Raw genomic sequence first — 20,225 nt, 5'->3', positions numbered from 1 at the left:
CAGACTCCACCCTAAACATGTACCCTTAATGTGTATTTTACACCAGACGCCTCTGACAGCAGTTTAATCTCCCTTTGGAACAAAGAATCAAGCATGTTAAAATCCAACATGCCGATCCTTCTGTGCCCCAACATTTGCCATCGGGGGAACAGTCAGGAGGTCCCCATTAACAACAGATTATCGGCTGATCTCGGTCTAAATCGGCGGGTTCAGCACAACTTTTATCTAATTTGTATTTCCAGTTTAACACTTGGATGAAGAGAGGGGCAGATTTATATTTGATACTGCTGTTTCATTCAATATGATCGCAATGCCTAATATCTAATGTTAAAACATATAGTGCTCAGGTAGAGTAGGCACCACCGTCTTTTCCATAAAGGTCACCATTTTACACCAGAATGGTAATAATGTGTACTCCAGCAATATTTCATCATTAAAGATCAAAAGTGACAGCTTTGCTGATGATTTTGGATGTGGTTTGATAAATGACCTTTAATATCTGTGATCTGATGTCAGTTTTGTGTCTTAAATAAACAAATTGATACATTATCAGATCTCTTGTATTGTAGCCATGTAACTTTGAAGCATAAATGACAGTCGCCGCTTGTTCACTTTGTGACACTGGTATTCAGCCCATCTTTCACAGACGAAAAACAAATGTAAGCAAAGTTTTTTTGTTTTTTTTTTTAAGTAGTTTTTTTCAGGCTTCCTAAAATATTTTACAATATTGCCTGCTAATAAAGTATTATTACTGGAATTGCTCACCTTTAAAGAAGCACTGCGGGTTTGTGTTTTTTCATCTCGCCTGTTTGTAAATGTAGTGATGTGTATTGACTTACCTGGTGCTGTATTTCACGGGCTTGCGGCTCCATTCAGAGCCATCGTGTATCCTTTAGCGTCTGCTATAGGGGGCGGAAGTCCGGCTCTCAATGCAAGTTTATGAGAGCCTCGATGTGAGTCTCATAGACTTGCATAGTAGGACTGACATCCGGTTTCTACAGTAGACTCTGTAGGATCTGTGTTGTCCAGCGTAAGGATCTATTGACTCCAATGTGGCCTGGAGAGGTGGCCCGTGAAATACAGCCCCAGATAAGTCCATACACCTCACTACATTACATTTACAAACGGGAGGGGGTGGAAAAACAAAAACCTGGAGTTGCTTCTTTAAACAGTAGGAATGTTCAGAGGATTTTAAAATAATTTTAAATGGCCCATAAGCAAACTATTCTACACCATTCTGTTCTGGAATTCGGTGATAGACCAGGGGTTGACATACACCATAGCTTATAGTCTATTCAAAGATTCACTAGGTGAAATCAACACTGTAATTCAATGTAGCCCTGTATGTTACGATCAGTGTTCCCTGCTAACAGGAATACTAAATAAGATAATTGCTGTATAAGGCTCTGTTCATATTATAGTCATGGCTTCTCTTTATAACCGCAATGCCAGATCAGGGTTTCCGTGTTTGTGAAGGCAGGAATAGAGCTACAGACTGCGTTTTTTTTTTCTTGCTGTCAAAAATACCGGAAAGGGTGACAGAACCCTGAACGGAAGTGTAAACAGAGCCTAAAGTTGGACATCCCTTATCGTGACACGAACGAGCCTGGCAGACGCTGACCAAAGACCAATATCTGTAGACTAGTTTATTTGCCGTGTTGGATTTTTTTGTTCCTTGTTGGGTCCTTAGAAAGTCATTTATGTCAAAGACAGATCAGCATCCCATCAATAGAAGCCCAAACCAGGCATCAGATTAAAGAGGTTCTGTCACCACATTATAAGTGCCCTATCTCCTATATAAGAAGATTGGCGCTATAATGTAGGTGACAGTAATTCTTTTTATTTAGAAAAACGATCTTTTAAACCACTTTATGAGCAATTTTTAGCTTTATGCTAATGACATTCTTAATGCCCAAGTGGGCGTGTTTTTACTTTAGACCAAGTGGGCGTTGTGGAGAGAAGTGTATGACGCTGACCAATCAGCGTCATGCACTTCTCTCCATTCAGTTACACTGCACTAGCGATATAGCTATATCGTTATGTGCATCCACATACACAAACACTAACATTACTGCAGTGTCCTGACAATGAATACACATGAAATCCAGCCTGGACGTGATGTTTATTCAGAATCCTGACACTTCTGAATATTTTCTGTGAGATTCCAGCAAGGCAAGCGTAATCTCGTTTGAAATGACAGGTTACATCGTAATCTCGTGAGATTACGCTTGCCTAGCTGGAATCTCACAGAAAAGATTCAGAAGTGTCAGGATTCTCAATACACATCACGTCCTAGCCGGTAGTGATGTAAATTCATTATCAGGACACTGCAGTAATGTTATAGTGTGTGTATGTGGCTGCACATAGTGATATAGCTATATCGCTAGTGCAGTGTAAATGAATGGGGAGAAGTGTATGACGCTGATTGGTCACTGATTGGTTAGCGTCATACACTCCTCTGTACAACGCCCACTTGGTCTAAAGTAAAAACACGCCCACTTGGGCATTAAGAAACTCATTAGCATAAAGCTAAAAATCGCTCATAAAGTGGTAAAAATAGATTGTTTTTCTAAATAAAAAGCATTACTGTCACCTACGTTACAGCGCCGATCTTCTTATATAGGAGATAGGGCACTTATAATGTGGTGACAGAGTCTCTTTAAGACAGAGATCAATTGTCTATTTGTCATTTTTACCTATGGTATCATTGTCCAGAACTACTGTCTGAAATCACTTATGTATGGCCAGTTTAAGGAATTCCCTTTATATATTCTGGTAGGTATTAGGCAGATATCAGTGTTTATACTTTGTGATGGACTTTATATTTTTTCTTTTTTAAGGTATAAAGTATGACACTACTTTTGTTCCAAATCGGAATGCTGTTTACAGCCCTTTTATACCACAGTGTGGAAGGGAAGAAAGATCCAGCCACCTATTGTGGAGGTTAGTAAATCTTGTCTTGTGTTGAAATACATGTTTAGTAAACCTAGACGCAACATCAATTCTTATAATGACAGGGACATAAATCAATAACCTTTATTCCATTGAATATCAAGTCTCAAAGTATGTAACACCTTGCTACATATTTTGAAGTACCACTTTTTAGATATGTGATTTGGCACCTTATTATTGTATTGTCTATTGGATCTACTAAAAGTGTCGGGCTATTCTACTTCTCTTTGCAACACATATATGTACATTGTCACATCTTATTATGATTGTCTTTCTGTACACTACATGGACTAGATTTTCTCGTGTCTTGTTTTAGATGTTTTTTACTTTTTGTATCAAATAAAATTTGCATTCTTTATACATTTTGGGTGTGCGCTTTTCCATGATGTGCCTCCGTTTTTTGTATGTAATCGAAATCTTTATTTGTTTTATTTTATTTTATTTTGCAACTTTAATTGTCTTTACAACATGACTAAACTCCAGTCGCTCAGATTGCATGAGAGTCTATTAATAGAAAACCATTGAATCTTACTCAGCGAGACTTTTACGCAGCCTATCCGACCTATGTGAAAATACCCTAAATATGCATCCCATTTTCTCCCAAAAAAATTCTGATTTGGAAAATTGTTAAGACTTGTAAGATACCGGAGTACAAATAAAATAGAGACAGAACTAAATGTGAGTTAGTGTTCACATCCGGTCATTGGGTATCTTGTGCAGCCAGGCTTGTTCTCTAAAAGTTAATGCAGATCTTTCTCTAGCCTTTTATAAAAAATTTAATATTTTCTTCAGGAATATATAAATATCAAACAACAGAGGTCTAGACTTACTCTCACTTTCTATAATACTCTCTTTTTTTAATATGGCCCCCGAGACATCCGGCTGGGATTATTTCTTTACATAAATCTTGTCCACTTGGAGTGGATATGTACATAGATCCCTATTGATGAAAGCCATGACTATGGGCAAGCATACAAAAACATAAAAATCTTCTCCTGAAGCCACACTTCCCAAAATCCGTGATCTGTGACTATATCGCATAGAATATTGGAAAATTTGAGCATTAATAGTTGTTTTAAATATTTTGATATATTCTCAGAGAACCCCTCTAAGGCTACTCGCACAGATATGTCATCTTTTTCTGCTATTTCGTGACCACTTTTAATAAATGGCATTTGTGGGGGGAAATGCAGCATGCAAAAAAGAGGCATGCGCTGCTCCAAATGCTTCGTAAATATAGAATTTCAAATTGCATTTATTTGAGAGTTTAGACTGTGCCCAGTTTTATACTACGGAAGTCTAATAGCATAAAAAAGATGTAAACGTATCCACAAATAAGTTAATAGTTGTCAGAGGTCTTTGTTTTTTTCCAATGAGTCGTGCAATTTTGGGGAAAAAGAACAGATTGCTAACAAATATTATTGAAAGTGGAACAAATTAGATATTTATCTCACACTTTCAATCTTCGAAATATCTGGCATTCTGAATACAGAAATTCACACAAGGTGAAGTTGCAACAAAACAAATATGAGGGGGGCAAGACCTTTAAAAACCACATTTTCCAGATTGTGCCCCTAAAATAGGCACGGTTACAGCTGTCACTCTGATGCTAAAGAAATGCAGCAGCCAGGGTCATTGGCGTGCCCCGCTAGCAATGTACACTGCATAGGATGAAGAGAAGCATGATAAATTGGTGAAACAAAACCGTTCAGAGACAGAATGAGTCTCTACAGAGCAATCAGCAACTCAGGAGCACAAATATTTGTTTCACGTTTTTTATCTTCTATAGTTACAATTGACTTTCCATCAGCTATTGAGGACCAGAATTGGCAACACTTTTCTGTTTATTTTTTTTTATTATTTTTGTTTTAAACAAAGTCTCTGCATCATGGTTTAATAAATCGGAACTTCTTCATTTGTGTTACTATATCTTAAGCACTTCTTTAACAATGCCCGCAATTCCCATACAGCTGTGTCTGTTAAACTAAATGTACACCACTGGAACAAAAGTACAATCTGAAGATTGATATCCACATGTGCTTGCTGAAGATCACTTTCCACACATGTATGCTGGTATTAATATGGACTCCCCCCTTCACTCTATTGAGGATTCTCTCTTGATTTTGATATGTGACTGCAGAGATTTGTGTGCGTTCGGCCACAAGATCATTAGTGAAGATGGACACTTGAGCCACTTGGCAAATTAATTTTTTTTCAATTCCTGGCTTTGTCATGCTGCAGCCGTATAGAGTCTTCTTTAAAGTTGGAAGAACACTGAATGCTGTGACATGAAGTACAATCCTTTTCTTAATATGTTCTACAGCTTCTCATACCCAGAATATGCCCCTCCACATTTAGCACTATAGTTGACAAATTGACATTCATTTACTGTATTTAATTGCCCCCTGTCCTCTATTCCCTACCAATCTCTAACGTTCTTATTAATAATACTTACTCCCCATTTCCTTCTATCTCAATTTCCTCTACACAATTGCAGTTTTCAATGTGTTGCCGGCTGTGCGCCGTTCTATGTATCTATTGTGGAAGGCCGTGTTCCCACAGCAAGTAACTCAAGTGTACCTACAGCTTTATCATCCGCTCGAACACCGCTTAAAATTACTTGTACAAGGGATGGACAGAGAGCTGTATTAACTTCGCCTCCTACCCTAATGGCATGCCTGTCCTTCCCACCCTTGCCTAAATCTTCTCTAATGCTCGAATCTGGCCAGATATATACACTGCAGCGATCACTCCGAGTTAACTGTAGCATTACATGGTGGCCATTCATTTGATGCAATGCATGAACGTCTCTATAGTCCAGTAGCAGTGTGCTTTACACCCCTCCCAGATGATTTGGTTTTACACCATGAGATCTCAAGCTTGTGAGCTGCTTCTTGGCCATGAAAATCTAATCAATCAAGCTCTTGACAACAGTTCTTCTCCTTCCAGAGGCAGTTGAGGACAGGCGATATTTACGTGCTGGGTTCTTCATCACTTGCAGCTTTCCATTCTGTTCATTTGTGTATTTGACTATTTGCAGCTGTTTCTGCTCTTATACGTTTGATTCAAATGAGCAGCACTTACATTCGATGACGAGTTGTAGTAAAACAGAATTTTGATAGACTTGCTTGTTAGAAATGAGGCTTCCTATGGGTACGGCCTATTCTAGTGATGACGTTTGTCTATGGAGATTGCATGACTGTATGCTTGCGTTTAGGCAATTGTTAATTTGTGTGGCTGAAATGGTTAAACCCACAAATAATAATATAATATATTGTATTACATAGTTACATATAATATAGTTACATATAATAAAACTTTGCCAATCCCAAGCATTCTGAATTATTGACTAGCTTGTTACTAGAACTATTCCTGTCTGTAAGATCCCATGAGCATATTATGGCTCCATAAAACCTACAAGTTGTCCACCTTTGGGGCCTACTGTACCTCTTTGTATGGCACCAAATTCATAATGAGATATATATGTTTGTAATATGTTACCGTATGGAGCATCATACAGCAGCACATGGTGTGTCTACGGCCCTATAGTATGGAGCAGTAGGTACTCCATGTACCACCTTTTGCATGACTTTTCCGTGTGCATGAAGCCTTAAATGGACACTAACTTTTCAAACAACTTATGCTAATCTAATAGTATACCTGACATATATGAACTTTGTAATTCACTTACTATTAAAATTTAGTCGTGTTATCTTTGCAAATTCTGTGTGCAATTACTGCCACTAGGTGTCTCCCTTCGTGTAATCTGCTGTCCACCCCCTGTTGTCAAGCAAATTCCGTCTCTAGTTACAGAGCAGAGGAGATGGACTGCATGAAGTGGGGGGGTGTCTCTTCACTGCCTGCCAATAAAAGTCTATGGAGATGGTAGGAGGGAGCAGGAGAATAGAGACGCATACATACTGCCCATAGGAGTCTATGGAGAGAGGAGGGGGAGCTGGAGAAGGTAGTTAAACGAGAGACACAGACACAGCCCATAGAAGTCTATCGAGAGGAGAGGGGGAAGCAGGAGGAGGGAGGCAGGAAGAGGAGAGACACACACTTGCTGCCCTTAAAGGTCTATGGAGGGGGGAGCAGGAGAAGAGAGAGACAAAGACACGTTTACCATAGAAGTCTTTAGAAAGGGGAGGAAGAAGAGGAGACATGGAGAAAACACAGGCTGCTGGTAAGAGTTATGTCACCCCAGTGGTGGGTTCACAGCTACACTGCTCATAATTGCTGTATAATCTCCTTTAGATGGCTGCCGCTTCTATTTATGTGATAGAGATAGGAGAGCAGGAGTCTCCTCTTCTATGTTTAATGTGTGTAGAAGACGTGATAGCAGTTAGCTCAGAGACAGCTGAGAACTAGAGTTAAGAGCCTTCAGAGGGAAAAACTGCTAAATAATGCAGAATACTAGTCATGTAATGGCCAGACATAATGTTGTTCCTCATGTACACACATATCGCAGCTTATTATGAAAAGTCACCTGGAAAGTTATGTACGCTCTAAGCAGCAAAGTAGTTATTTGATTGATGGAGGTTTACTATGCATTGTACTAGCCATATATTTTAACTGTATATGGCCAACATTCATTAAATCCATCCCTTCGGTGCGCCTGCTGTTGTGAATTATTTTTGCTGAACACACACTGAACATAAATTTCTACTTATGACAATTCCAGCTCAACATAACACCTTATCTCGTTGTTTTCCTTAAAGATGAAAGCGTGCGCACATGAGAATCTTAAATGGGTTGTCTTGAGTGCTCTATTAGAGCACGTGGACACTATACTGTAGTGGGGTCCTTCACTTGTCACTTACCTCGGTTATACAGAAGGTAGAGTTGCAGAGGACCTCTCACTGGAGGATTTGGCCCACCATGTATTACATGGTTTCCTCTGCAGCCTTACTACTGTGGAAATATAGATGTACTCCTGATAATAACAGGGGATCACGTGCTTCTATCAGCTGGACCCCTGATGATCATCTTAACTACAGGGGTGTTGCCACCAGAAAGAGGGTTGACTTAGTTGCCCAAATCTTTTTCCATTCTTTTTGCTCTGGAAAGCCTATTTGTGCAAATACTCTCTCTTTTGCTCTTTTGCTATACTGTGTTAGCAGTTTGTTAGTTAATCTAACATTACAGATTTAGTCCTTTATGTGACCTGCTCTAAGTAAGTCATGAAACTAACTCACAAATTTGTATTAGCAGATGGGACTAAAAAAGGACAAGTACCCTCTAAAGGGACAGTTGCTGTATTGTTAATACTGTGCCAGTTAGCCTGAATGGCTAATATTGTTCCCTGTGCATGACATGTATCACTATATTCATCCAGAGTGAGTGTGGCAGGCCTGGCACCGTTGTTGCGGCACTGAGATATTACTCTGTCATCTATAGAGAATTATTAACTCGATGTCCTAATTTTGACTGGCATGTGCTCCAAGTGTGAGAACGGTGCAGACAGGTGTGTGAGAATGAAGAAGCATCATAGTTTTTATTTACTTTTCCGTTCCAGAGATACTTCATTTAGGTGGCATGACATGTTCATTTATTGTTCCCCTCGCACATATTCCTGTCAAAAAAAAGCTGTGGAGATATACAACGTCTTCCACTCCATCTTTCCCCCAGTCACTCCGTGGCACAGCACACTCTTTCCACCTCTTTTATTGTCTTACAAGATCTGTCTCTAGAAAAAGCCTTGAAATAATCTCAGATTCAGGCACCTGCAAGATAAGAAGCCTTGTGTAGCTTATGTGACATGTCAGTTTTTCCAGCCCTGCTCGGCTCAGAGTGAAAGAGTTATACGCATTTCCTTCAGAAATCGACTCCGGTGATTTCTCTTAAAGATCCAATGTCATTCCTATACCTGAACTTCCTATATATGCAAGAAATTTCTATGCAGAATAATGAAAAAAAACGTATTTATTTTGTTGGAAAGCAGTGCAGTTGTGATGTATATAATGCTTTACTTTAATTGCAGTTCATTTTCTACAGGAATACGTAAATTATACTTAAAAGAACACTTGTGCTTACTTATATTAGATTAAATTAGATGGACCAATTCTGATGCATTTGCAGCACAATTCTGCTATTTTCAGGTGAATAATAAAATTTCTGCTCTGTTTGCCCTCCCCCTTCACCACCTGTCATTTTGGAAGCTTGCCACCCCTCCCTTGTGCCTGGCATCAGAACAGAGAGGGAATGAGCTCTGACTCTTTACAATCGGCAGCCGGCACGAGGCATTTCAACCTGCTGTAAAGTGATGTACCTGTGGTTTTTTTAGGACTCCAGTGTCAGGGCAGTGAGTTGTTACAAGTCCATGTCAGACATTATCAAAGTTTGAGTCTGTTCTCTTTTTGCAATTTAATTTTGGTCACTTTAGAGTGATAAATAAAACTGCTGTCTCAAGATGTTAGAACGCATAATTGAAGTCGATTTTAGTCATTCTGCATTTCACTGACAGCTCGCTCTGCACCTTCCCCCATTCAAGAAAAAAAAAGATCATGAACATGTCACATTTTTGATGACATCAGGTTCCATTGGGATACCATTGTTTTGAATTGAGGTCCTTTTTGTCTAGCAGGAAGTCATGCAAGTGCTCTACTACCAGGATACCTCTTTGTTCATCTTGAAATCTACGCAAAGGAATAACTGTCCTGTCGTAGTCCATCGCCAAAGGCTATTGAATGGGTCTTTGTACTTTAGAATTCTGGGGAGAACATTTGGATACCAGACTGTCACAGGTTGAAATGTTGTCCCTCTTCTTTGTTTCCTGAAGCTTACATTAACAACTTTGCAAAGTACCTACATGGCACACTTACTGACACGCATTGCACATAAATTGTTTGGGGATACAAAAATTAGAAATTTAGTTTTTTGACTACAGATGGGCCAGTCTTCCATCTCACTCAAAAACACCTTCAGAACCCACTTCGGGTCCCATAAGGCGGGGATCTAGACTTCTGCATGACTGCTTTCAGTACATGGCTCCTGGCATTATAAATAGTTAATATATGAACATATAAGACCTGGTAAAATGCTTCTGAAAAATAGACATTTATGTTTTTTTGCCTAGAGGTGGGTGACATCCCAAAGACATGTCTCTAACTGCTTGTTTGTAGTTCATGACAATAACATCCCCTGCACAGAATATTGCCAAGGGCTGCCCCTGCATCTGTATAAATACTTTCCCTGCAGGGGGAGCACTTCTTTATCGAGAGTAAGGGGTAGTTCATGACACAACTATGTACAGGTACTGAAGGTCTGATGCTCTGGAGAAAGCAGTCCGTTACAATCCCCAATATTTCTTCATCATACAGTTTTGGGTAGTGAGTTTGTCATAGAATCCTACGTCCGCCCAAAAAAGTATTCTTGAAACTTACCAATTTCACTTTTAGGGTCCTTTTACACAGCCTGATATGGGCCATGAAAACGAGCACCGACCCAATAATACAGCAATGATCAGTTGCATGCGGAGGAGCAATCGTTACTACGATCGTGCGTCCCCCATACATTTCCATTATGTCGGCCGTACATTTCCCTGTTTAAGGCCCTTTTGCACAGGCCAATGATCAGGCAAACATTAGTTTATAAAAAGGTTCATTCCTGATCATTGCTCTGTATAAACAGGTCAACGATCAGGCGGTGAACGAGCAATTGCTCGTTCATCGAGTGATGTGTTCGTTTACGCGGCCAATGAAATGGTCGCCAGTCGACTGAGCTTTTCCCTGTGCAAATAGGGATATGTGCTGCTGACATAGTGGAAATGCACTGTATGGGGATGAACGATCGCTCATCTTCATGTTTAACCGATCATTGCTCCCTGTGAAAGGAGCAAACAAGCGTCAATCAACAAACTGTCTCGTTGATCAGCGTTCGTTTTCACAGCACATATTGGGCCGTGTAAAAGGACCCTTACACAGAGAGATGTGCTGCCGACTAGTGAACATTTTATTGGCCGCGTAAAATACGAGATCAGCTGATGAACTAGCGTTTGCTCATTGATCGGCTGATCGTTGCCCTGGGCAATGATCGGGAATAAGCATTTGTATGAACGCTCGTTTGCCTTGTCATTAGTCCATGTAAAAGAGCCTTTAGACCTGTCTGATCAGGCATAACTTCTTGTTCAAAAAAGGCTTAATCATTTCATCATACCGGACTTTTATATGTCCAGTTTTGCCAGGGCAGTCTAATCTTTGTTCAGTACAAACGTTTGAATGATAGCACTGTAATATTCAACTTTAAATAGAGATTATAGGCTGAGATCTTTCCATTTACTTTACATAAAGGGACAGGAATTGATTTTGTGATATCTCAGTCCTGCACGCGCTACCTGTATGTACTAATCATGGCAGCATCTTGACCCTGCGGACCCTTTAAGTCAGTTTTTCTCAACCTGCAGCTTTCCAGCTGTTGCAAAACTACAACTCCCTGCCGCTGTAAAGGCCTACTGGGTAGTGTAGTTTTGCAACAGCTGGAAATCCACAGCTTGGGAACCATTGCTTTTTAAGTGACAAATAGCTTATGAAAAAAATAAAAAAAAGATAACTGCTTGCAATGTTTACCATGTCTAAAATGAGGTAAAATTCTTATTGGAACGGGTGCTTCAGCAAATGTTCACTTACTTTGTAATGTTTACAATACACAATTACCAAGAGTAAAATAATTCAAAACCCAGACATTGGCGTTCCATTCAGATTAAATATGACGGGGTAAAACTAATACAGACCCTAAATGTTAAATAAGTATGCTTTTATTACTTGAAACATGACTTAAAGAGGCTCTGTCACCAGATTTTGCAACCCCTATCTGCTATTGCAGCAGATAGGTGCTGCAATGTAGATTACAGTAACGTTTTGTAAGGCTTGCAAAAGTACAACTGGGCGTGTTGAAAAGTAAAAGTACAACTGGGCGTGTATTATGTGCGTACATCGGGGCGTTTTTACTTCTTTTACTAGCTGGACGTTCTGACGAGAAGTATCCTCCACTTCTCTTCAGAACACCCAGCTTCTGGCAGATCACGCTGTGACGTCACTTCCCCAGGTCCTGCATCGTGTCAGACGAGCGAGGACACCGGCACCAGAGGCTACAGTTGATTCTGCATCAGCGTTTGCAGGCAAGTAGCTACATCGACTTACCTGCAAACGCCGATGCTGCTGCAGAATCATCTGTAGCCTCTGGTGCCGATGTGTCCTCGCTCGTCCGACACGATGCAGGACCTGTGAGTGACGTCACAGCGTGATCTCTCGAGAACACGCTGTCTGCACTGCCAGAAGCTGGGCGTTCTGAAGAGAAGTGGATGATACTTCTCGTCAGAACGCCCAGCTAGTAAAAGTAGTAAACACGCCCCGATGTACGCACATAATACACGCCCACTTGTACTTTTACTTTTCAACACGCCCAGTTGTACTTTTGCAAGCCTCATTTGCATAAATACAAAAATGGCCATAACTTGGCCAAAAATGCTCGTTTTTTAAAAATAAAAACGTTACTGTAATCTACATTGCAGCGCCTATCTGCTGCAATAGCAGATAGGGGTTGCAAAATCTGGTGACGGAGCCTCTTTAAATGAGAATAACAAACTAATTCCCTGTAAGTATCCTGTTGATTTCAGGTCATTTAAGACAGAGAGAAAAAAAAAACCGAAATGTGTCAGTTTTAATTTCAACTAAAAGTAATCCATCTATTTGCAGTCAACATATTTCATTGCCTTCAGAGATTTAATTAATTAACTCTCTATAGACCTCTCTTGTTACAGAGCGGAGGTAAAAATTCTAATTCGGAAGGTATTCTGAGAATGATTTTCCTATGACGTTTATGGTTTAGACTTTTTGTATATTTTTTCTCCATTTTATAAAAGTTCACGGTTGAATATTTGTACTTTGAGATTATAACACCATTGACCACGAATAAGCGGCTGTTGGCAGTTATTGTCAGAATTATCAGGCAAGAGGAAACTTTCCATCTGTGGTCTCGAACCAAAAGACAAGAGGATACATTTCTTAACAGATGGCAGTGCACAATAGCACCAAGATGAGCCACCGGAGACACTCAGTCAGTCACTAGATATTTTCAGCAACATCTTGAAATAAATTGTCCCTTAAGATTTACAAGTCTTTAAAAAAATAAATAAACCAAGAAATTGACAAATTTCAAAACATCACATGCTCAGACATATCCCGTCTTTAGATGTACCAGAAGATTAGGCTGACAGGAAGAATATAGAAATGTGCAGACTGCTGCCTTGTAGGAAGTATGGTGGGGTCATTGTTTGTAAAAGTACGGATCTCAATGTTGATTATTTCATGTTTATGACAACTCAATAGATGGCTTAACCACTTCACTACCAGGGTATTTTCTCCCGTTCATGACCAGACAAAGTTGAGTGATCTTTAGTACATTTGGGCTATGATCCACGGGACTTAAAGGCTGTGTACACTTTTGAATGTTTTTTTTATTTATTTTTTTATATACCTTAAATCAATGTTTTAAACCCTTAATGACCGAGCCAAACTTGGCCTTCAGGACAGATTTATTTATTTTTTTTTAAATGTTTTGCAACCGAGCGCTAATAAAAAATTGTTTTTTTTTTTTTTATATCGACGTAGCTGTATGAGACATTGTTTTTTGTGGGACGAGTTGTACTTAATTTAAGTCCCTTTTTTTTTGTACATTTACAGTATTGTTTAATTTATATAAATTCTTCTTTTGGCAAAAATGGCATTTTCATTCATTTGTTTTCCAGCATACACCAATTATAAATAATGCTATAAATTTGTTGTGCACGTTATTACGGTTGTGCCGATACCAAGTATGTGTATATTATTTTATGGAACTAAAAAAAGATCACAATTCCAGGACATAACCAGGACACACTGAGATGCAAAAATATGTTACATTTATTCTTATTAGAAATATTACCTTTTTTATTTCCATAACTTACCTAGGACAGCACCGTGTAATAATAATTGCATTTACTGAGCTTTAATTGGATAATCTTTTGATTATTGTATATTATTTTATGTTTTGGGACTTATATCCAATAAAGTTTATTTATTGTAAAAAAAATGTGCAATTGTGTATATTTTATTTACGTTTTTTTTTTTATTTAACATTACTTTTTTTAAATTTATTTTTTATTTTTTTTAATCCCATAGGGGGATTTTTTTTATTTTTTATAACTGTACATTAGCTTTTGTAATGATAGTACACAGGCAGTTGTTAGGGCATATCCTAACAGGAAATATGGTCAGATAGCTATGGGGTCCTTCAAGGAACCCTGGGCTGTCAGTCCATAGAAGGCATGTCCCTCGATTCCCTGTGACAAAATCAAAGAGGGGGGGGTCCCTCTTCACTCTTTCCCTTTGAATGGCGTGATCATCGTTGATCACGGCATTCAAGGGGTTAAGGACTGAGATCAGAGATTTCTCTAATCTCCACCGTCCGAGTGGGGCTGCGACAGTGTATTACAGCCATTGCCCGATTCAGTCACACTTGCTTTGCATGCTTTTAGAAGGATGAGTATGCTTGTTCTGATGAGGCAACGTCCTGCCACTCATAATGAGCATAATCCTCATAGGTCAACAGCCAGTTAAATTTACACCCAATTTCCCCAATTGTTTACCTGCCATGTGAATCAGATAGAACATAAGTCATTCTGTATTTAGACCATTCTTCTGTGTGCTAATAGAAGTACATGTAGTATCAGCCAACCAACCTTTTGGACTGGGCAGTACCTTTATAAAAGATGTTGCAGACCTTTAGACAGAAATCCTAGCAGTTAGTGACATGTCACGGTGATATTGATATAGTTTTAATTCTGACAGTGACAGAATTTCAAAGGTCATCCTGAATTACAGAGCAGAAACATACTCTACATGAAAGACAAGAGTGTTTTAAAAGTGCCCTTAGAGTTCATTTGAAATAGTACAGGTAATAAATAGGAGGTCCACGTATACTGTACCTTTACCAGAACACCGTGGTCCATTTATAAATGATATGTTAATAACTATTATAACAAAGTGTCATGTACTGAACTCCCTGGACTTAAACTCTGGACTCTACAGTCGTGCTTTCCGATATAGAGATCCTACCTTTTTCTAACTTTATCCCAGCCATGTCTTTGTTGCCCTTGGTTATTAGTTAGTGATTGCACCTGCTATGTGGCCAATTATAGTAGCTAAAGCCCTATGTTTACCCACCGCTTGCAGGAATCCAGCTTCCCTGTTCTTTACTACTATTGCTCTCCTGTGTACCAAACTCTGCATACGTTTGACCATGGCTGATCTTTTGCTCCTGTGTACCAAACTCTGCATACATCTAATGATGGCCGATCCCTTTCTCTGATGCACTTTATCATCTGCAGCCCAGCCATTTGGGGGCTTTCTTGGGGGACGTGACCAGGGAATCCCCTTACAGCAAAGTTCATGCCCCCTTGCAGGGATAAAGTTGAATACCAGTGGATGTCTTACACTCTGCAGCCCAGGTTAGCCTGCACCAACTCAACTTTGGCTATACCTAATTCCAGCTTTCTTCAATATGACTCCTTGCAGTGTAGCTCCTAAAGTGCTAAGAGCTCCACATTTCCACTGACTGTTATTGTGAACTGTCATTGCTTCATCTCTTGGATTCCAGACCAGAGAACCAGCATAGTTACATATATAATAATAATAAATGGTTTAAGGCAAATTTTCCTCAAAGTATTTGCTCAATGATATGGACAGCATCAATGTGTAAGCATAACTATAATTTGGAATTGAGCAAATTGACTTATTTCAGACGCCTCTCCCCATAGATCTGATAGTGGGTTTGGCAAATTAAAGACCTCTTTAGGTATTGCAAAATGGCACCCATAGGGTTTATTACTTTATAGAACGCTGAGATCCATAAACAGCTGCAGAATTAGTCCCCTAGACACTGGTTGGTCTCCAAATACCCAAGGTACAGATTGTGTACTGTTGAAGGAGTTAGACACAAATAACTATGAGTCCTTTATGTGTTAAGACACAAAACAATGCATATTCTATTCAGTATACTTTCTTATGTTATATTGTATTATACTTGATTGTCTTGCCTGTAAAATACTGCCGTTGAGTGCAACTATAATACTGGAGGAAAATGAGACATAGAGTGATCTCTGGATACTTAAGTTTCCTCCCACGCTCATAAAACATGCTTGTAGTTTAATTTGCCCTAAGTTGTGTCTTAGATAGGGAAATTAGATTGTAAGCCCAATTTGGACAGGGAGTCATGACCGTCTCTACAGCGATGTGGAATATGTTGGCACTATATAAGCAAAGGAAATAAAATCTCACTCCCTACAGTCATGTCCTTGTAAAAGGACATCCTGCACTTTGGGAGGAAGAATCTTTTGCCTGAAGCTCGCCTAGAAGCAACTTGTGAAGAAGCACTCTTATTCAAGGCGCGCATGGAGCTCTACATATTGCAAAAGTACAAGACTTGAAGGGTCTTTTGGTTCTCTTTTCCTTGTAATCGAACTTGCATAGGGCTGTCTCTATTCATGTGTTTTCCCTCCCTTATATGAGGAGCCAGCAATACTCCCTACTGATATCCACAAAGCCACAGATTGTGCTGGTCTGTGATGACTAAGATATTTCAGTGAAGACAGTTTGCCATGTTGTGGAATAAGCCACGTTTCTTAGAATTCTGAATTTTGCTTGTCCTCTGTTATTTTTCCTGGAAATGTATGAATACATTTACTGGGTTACCTTTTTCCTTGTCAATGGGTTAGCTCCTACACAACCTGACATGGTCAGCAATAATTGGACAGTGTCAGAATGTGTAGGGGCAAGTCCGCTATACAAAGGAAATGGTAACACAAAGTTGTCAATTTATTCATACATTGCCAGGAGGAATAACTGGAATGGCACAACCCAGAGTTCATGAGAAATACAAGTATTTACTAAAAACAGACATGTCAGGAAAGCCAACAAGTCCTCTTTAATTCCCCACAACCTGGTATCCTACCTGTTTTGGGTTTTGGGACATCTTTCACAAATATTTCTCCCATTATGGTACAAGAGAGATCTACAGATTTATTTCTCGAACATCATATGGTGGCATCTCGTATATCTCAACAGAATCTCTCCATATCGCTGTTCATCTTTGCAGTTCTCCTATCCCTTGACCACTGCTTTGGTTATCCACCTTTCCCTCTATTATCTACTGTACTGCAGAACTTTTTTTTAGTCACATGTTTGTTGCCTGACTATTTAATTCTCCCTTTTATCTGCATACAGTTTAGTTTGGTCAGTATCTATGCATTTTACTTGTTTTGAAGTGTCATTCCATGTTCTCATAATGACGTGACCGCAGTGGTGGATTAAGTAGACCATAGGCCCTGGGCTGTTACCCAAACTTGGGCCCTCCTTCTCCATTGCCGTCCCACCGAGCCGTAACTTTTGTTAACACTACCTTTTTGTGCGAGCATTAACAAATAGGTGTTACGATTCCCATTGTCAAAAGGCTGTGTCCCTACATACTGACAGTCTCCAAACATCGCTGACCATATCACACTGTGTAGCGACACATCTTCCTGACAAGGGGAATGGTAACACCCATTTGTCTATCAGTCCTAGACTGCACAAAGACTTTTTGTGAAATACAAGGATTTACTATAATAAACATGTTAGGAGAGGTGACAGATTCTCTATAAATCTAGTGACTCACAGGTGACGACTTCTCAGATTCTAGTAGTTTTTTTCCTCTTTTCTTCTCAATCCAGTCCAGACTTTATGACGACTTCTCCCGGCCAAGACCCATTTCTGCACAATTTGCCACACAGATGTCTTCGGCTCCACACTTTTCTAACATTTTCACACCTATAAACGAAGATAAAATTATCATGGTGCCACACACTGTGCCCCTAAATATAATCTCACCATAGACTGCGCCTCTGAATATAATAGCGTCAAACACTGTAAAGTATAGCACCACAAACACACACAGCCCTTGTAGACCATGCCACACACAGCCCTTGTAGATAATGCCACACACAGCCCCTGTAGATATCGCCAAGCTCAGCCCCTGTAGATCGTGCCACACACATCCCCCTGTAGATCGCGCCACCCCCCTATAGATAGCTCCACACACATCCCCCTGTGGACAGCATCACACACAGCCCTACCTATAGATAGCGCCACACAGCCCCCCTGTAGAGAGCACACCACACACACCCCTGTGGATAGCGCCACACACAGCCCCCTGTAGACAGCATCACACATAGCCCTACCAATAGATAGCGCCACACACAACCCCATGCAGATAGCGCCACACGTGACCCCATGCAGATAGTGCCACACGTGACCCCATGCAGATAGCGCCACACGTGACCCCATGCAGATAGCGCCACACGTGACCCCATGCAGATAGCGCCACACGTGACCCCATGCAGATAGCGCCACACGTGACCCCATGCAGATAGCGCCACACCCCGCCCCCTGTAGATAGCGTCACACACGGCCTCCTGTAGATAGCGTCACACACAGCCTCCTGTAGATAGCGTCACACACAGCCCCCTGTAGTTAGCGTCACACACAGCCCCCTGTAGTTAGCGTCACACACAGACCCCTGTAGATAGTGGCACACACAGACCCCCTCCTGTAGATAGTGGCACACACAGACCCCCTCCTGTAGATAGTGCCACACACAGACCTCTGTAGATAGCGCCACACACAGACCCTTGTAGATAGCGCCACACAACCCCCCCTCTTGTATATAGTTCCCCACAGCCCTCCTTGTATATAGTGCTACACAGCAATGCTCCCCCTCCGATATAGTGCTATAGAGCAATCCCCCTTGTATATAGTGCCACACAGCGCCACTCCCCTTGGAACTGCAGCTCTTGTAATTGCTCAGTATAATGCCCCCCATAGGTGCCCCCACAGTATATTGCCACCCATAGCTGCCCCATACAGTATAATGCCCCCCTTAGCTGTGCTATACAGTTTAATGCCCCCATATGTACATACCTAATAGAAAAATAATAACATAATTACTTACCTATACCCGTTCCCACGACGGGTGGAGGATCCTTATCCTGCACTGTGCTGTGAGTGACTCGGCGCCAGGCTCCAGCATTCAACCCAACTGAATCTGCGGACGCAGATTCAGTTGGAAGCGGGACCAGCGCGGTCAGAGCTGTGTGGCAACAGGGGGCCCTGTGACCCCTATAGCTACGCCACTCTCCCCATCTCTGCAGCGGCAGTTAGCAGTGCTAGCGCGCTGCATAGTTTTTTAAGATTATGTGCGAACCGCCCATATGATGATCCGCCATTGCGTGACCGTCCTGCTTCTTGTTGCCAACTGTCCATGTATTCATGTTATTGTGACTAGTATGCAATGATTACTGTATCATTACTGCTGTACTCTGAATCTGAAGATAGAAACTACCAAGGCTTCCATTTAACATTGCAAACATACAACCCTCCAGAATGTATTACTTATTGACTTATTGTACCTATTTTCTCCTTGTGTCTGTGTACTTTGGCGCATTGACTACATGTTTCCCAATTCAGCTCTTCGTTAATAAGCCGATGTAAGGATTAGAGGAAGTACTCATCCTATAGAGCTTCTCTAGGGTGCAAGTAATTCTGACAAAACTCATTCTTGGTGTAAGGTCTGCCTAAGTATGACCATCCCTCTATAGGAAGACTCTATATAACACATTTCTTCTCATGGGATTGACAAAATCTTTAATAAACATGCATTGTAAATCCTTATATAATGTGTGGTGTCCATGTGTAAAATGGTTGGGCCGAATAAAGGATAGCATATTATATCTCTAATTCCTGGGACAGTGAACCACCTCGGAGCCTGTTTCTAACCGCTTTGTGATTTACTTTGTATTCTGCTTTAGCGGTGAGAGACTTTAAGCATCGCTTTGACTTCATTAGGATGAAATTAGGGACATTTGTGATGCAAAAATCTTACGGTACTAGAACATGAGCTGAACTTAAATGTCCTGTGTGAAATAGCGATAACCACAATGTCAACGCAATAATTTTCATAATTGTTAGAAACCAAATGAGACTCCAAAAAGCAAGAAAAAAAATGTCGACACAGAGATTAATTAGAGAATAATTTTATGCTAATGTACTTTTATTTCAATAGCCTCTTATTTTCCAAACATATACTTCCCACCTCATGGCCAGGTAGTTGTTCTAACGCCATTAGTTACAATAGTTTATTCGGTTAGTATTCTGGATGTAGTTCTACTATCCTATTTGGTTTTTAAGTGATTTCTGTCATAGAAA

The 20,225-nt window shown here is 40.3% G+C and overlaps 1 protein-coding gene across 2 annotated transcripts in view; it reads left to right on the top strand.

The window, feature by feature from the left end:
* The window catches only part of CNPY1 (canopy FGF signaling regulator 1), a 101,520-nt gene that overhangs the window by 30,567 nt on the left and 50,728 nt on the right, over positions 1-20,225 (top strand). For both annotated transcript variants that reach the window (XM_075827397.1, XM_075827396.1), the window contains exon 2: positions 2,841-2,943. In XM_075827397.1, the coding sequence (XP_075683512.1) occupies positions 2,850-2,943 (94 nt within the window). In that variant the 5' untranslated portion in view covers positions 2,841-2,849. The remainder of the gene's footprint in view (positions 1-2,840; positions 2,944-20,225) is intronic.

Source organism: Rhinoderma darwinii, chromosome 5 (assembly GCF_050947455.1).
Source record: "Rhinoderma darwinii isolate aRhiDar2 chromosome 5, aRhiDar2.hap1, whole genome shotgun sequence".
Lineage (NCBI taxonomy): Eukaryota > Metazoa > Chordata > Amphibia > Anura > Rhinodermatidae > Rhinoderma > Rhinoderma darwinii.
This window is presented reverse-complemented; position numbering and strand designations above follow the sequence as displayed.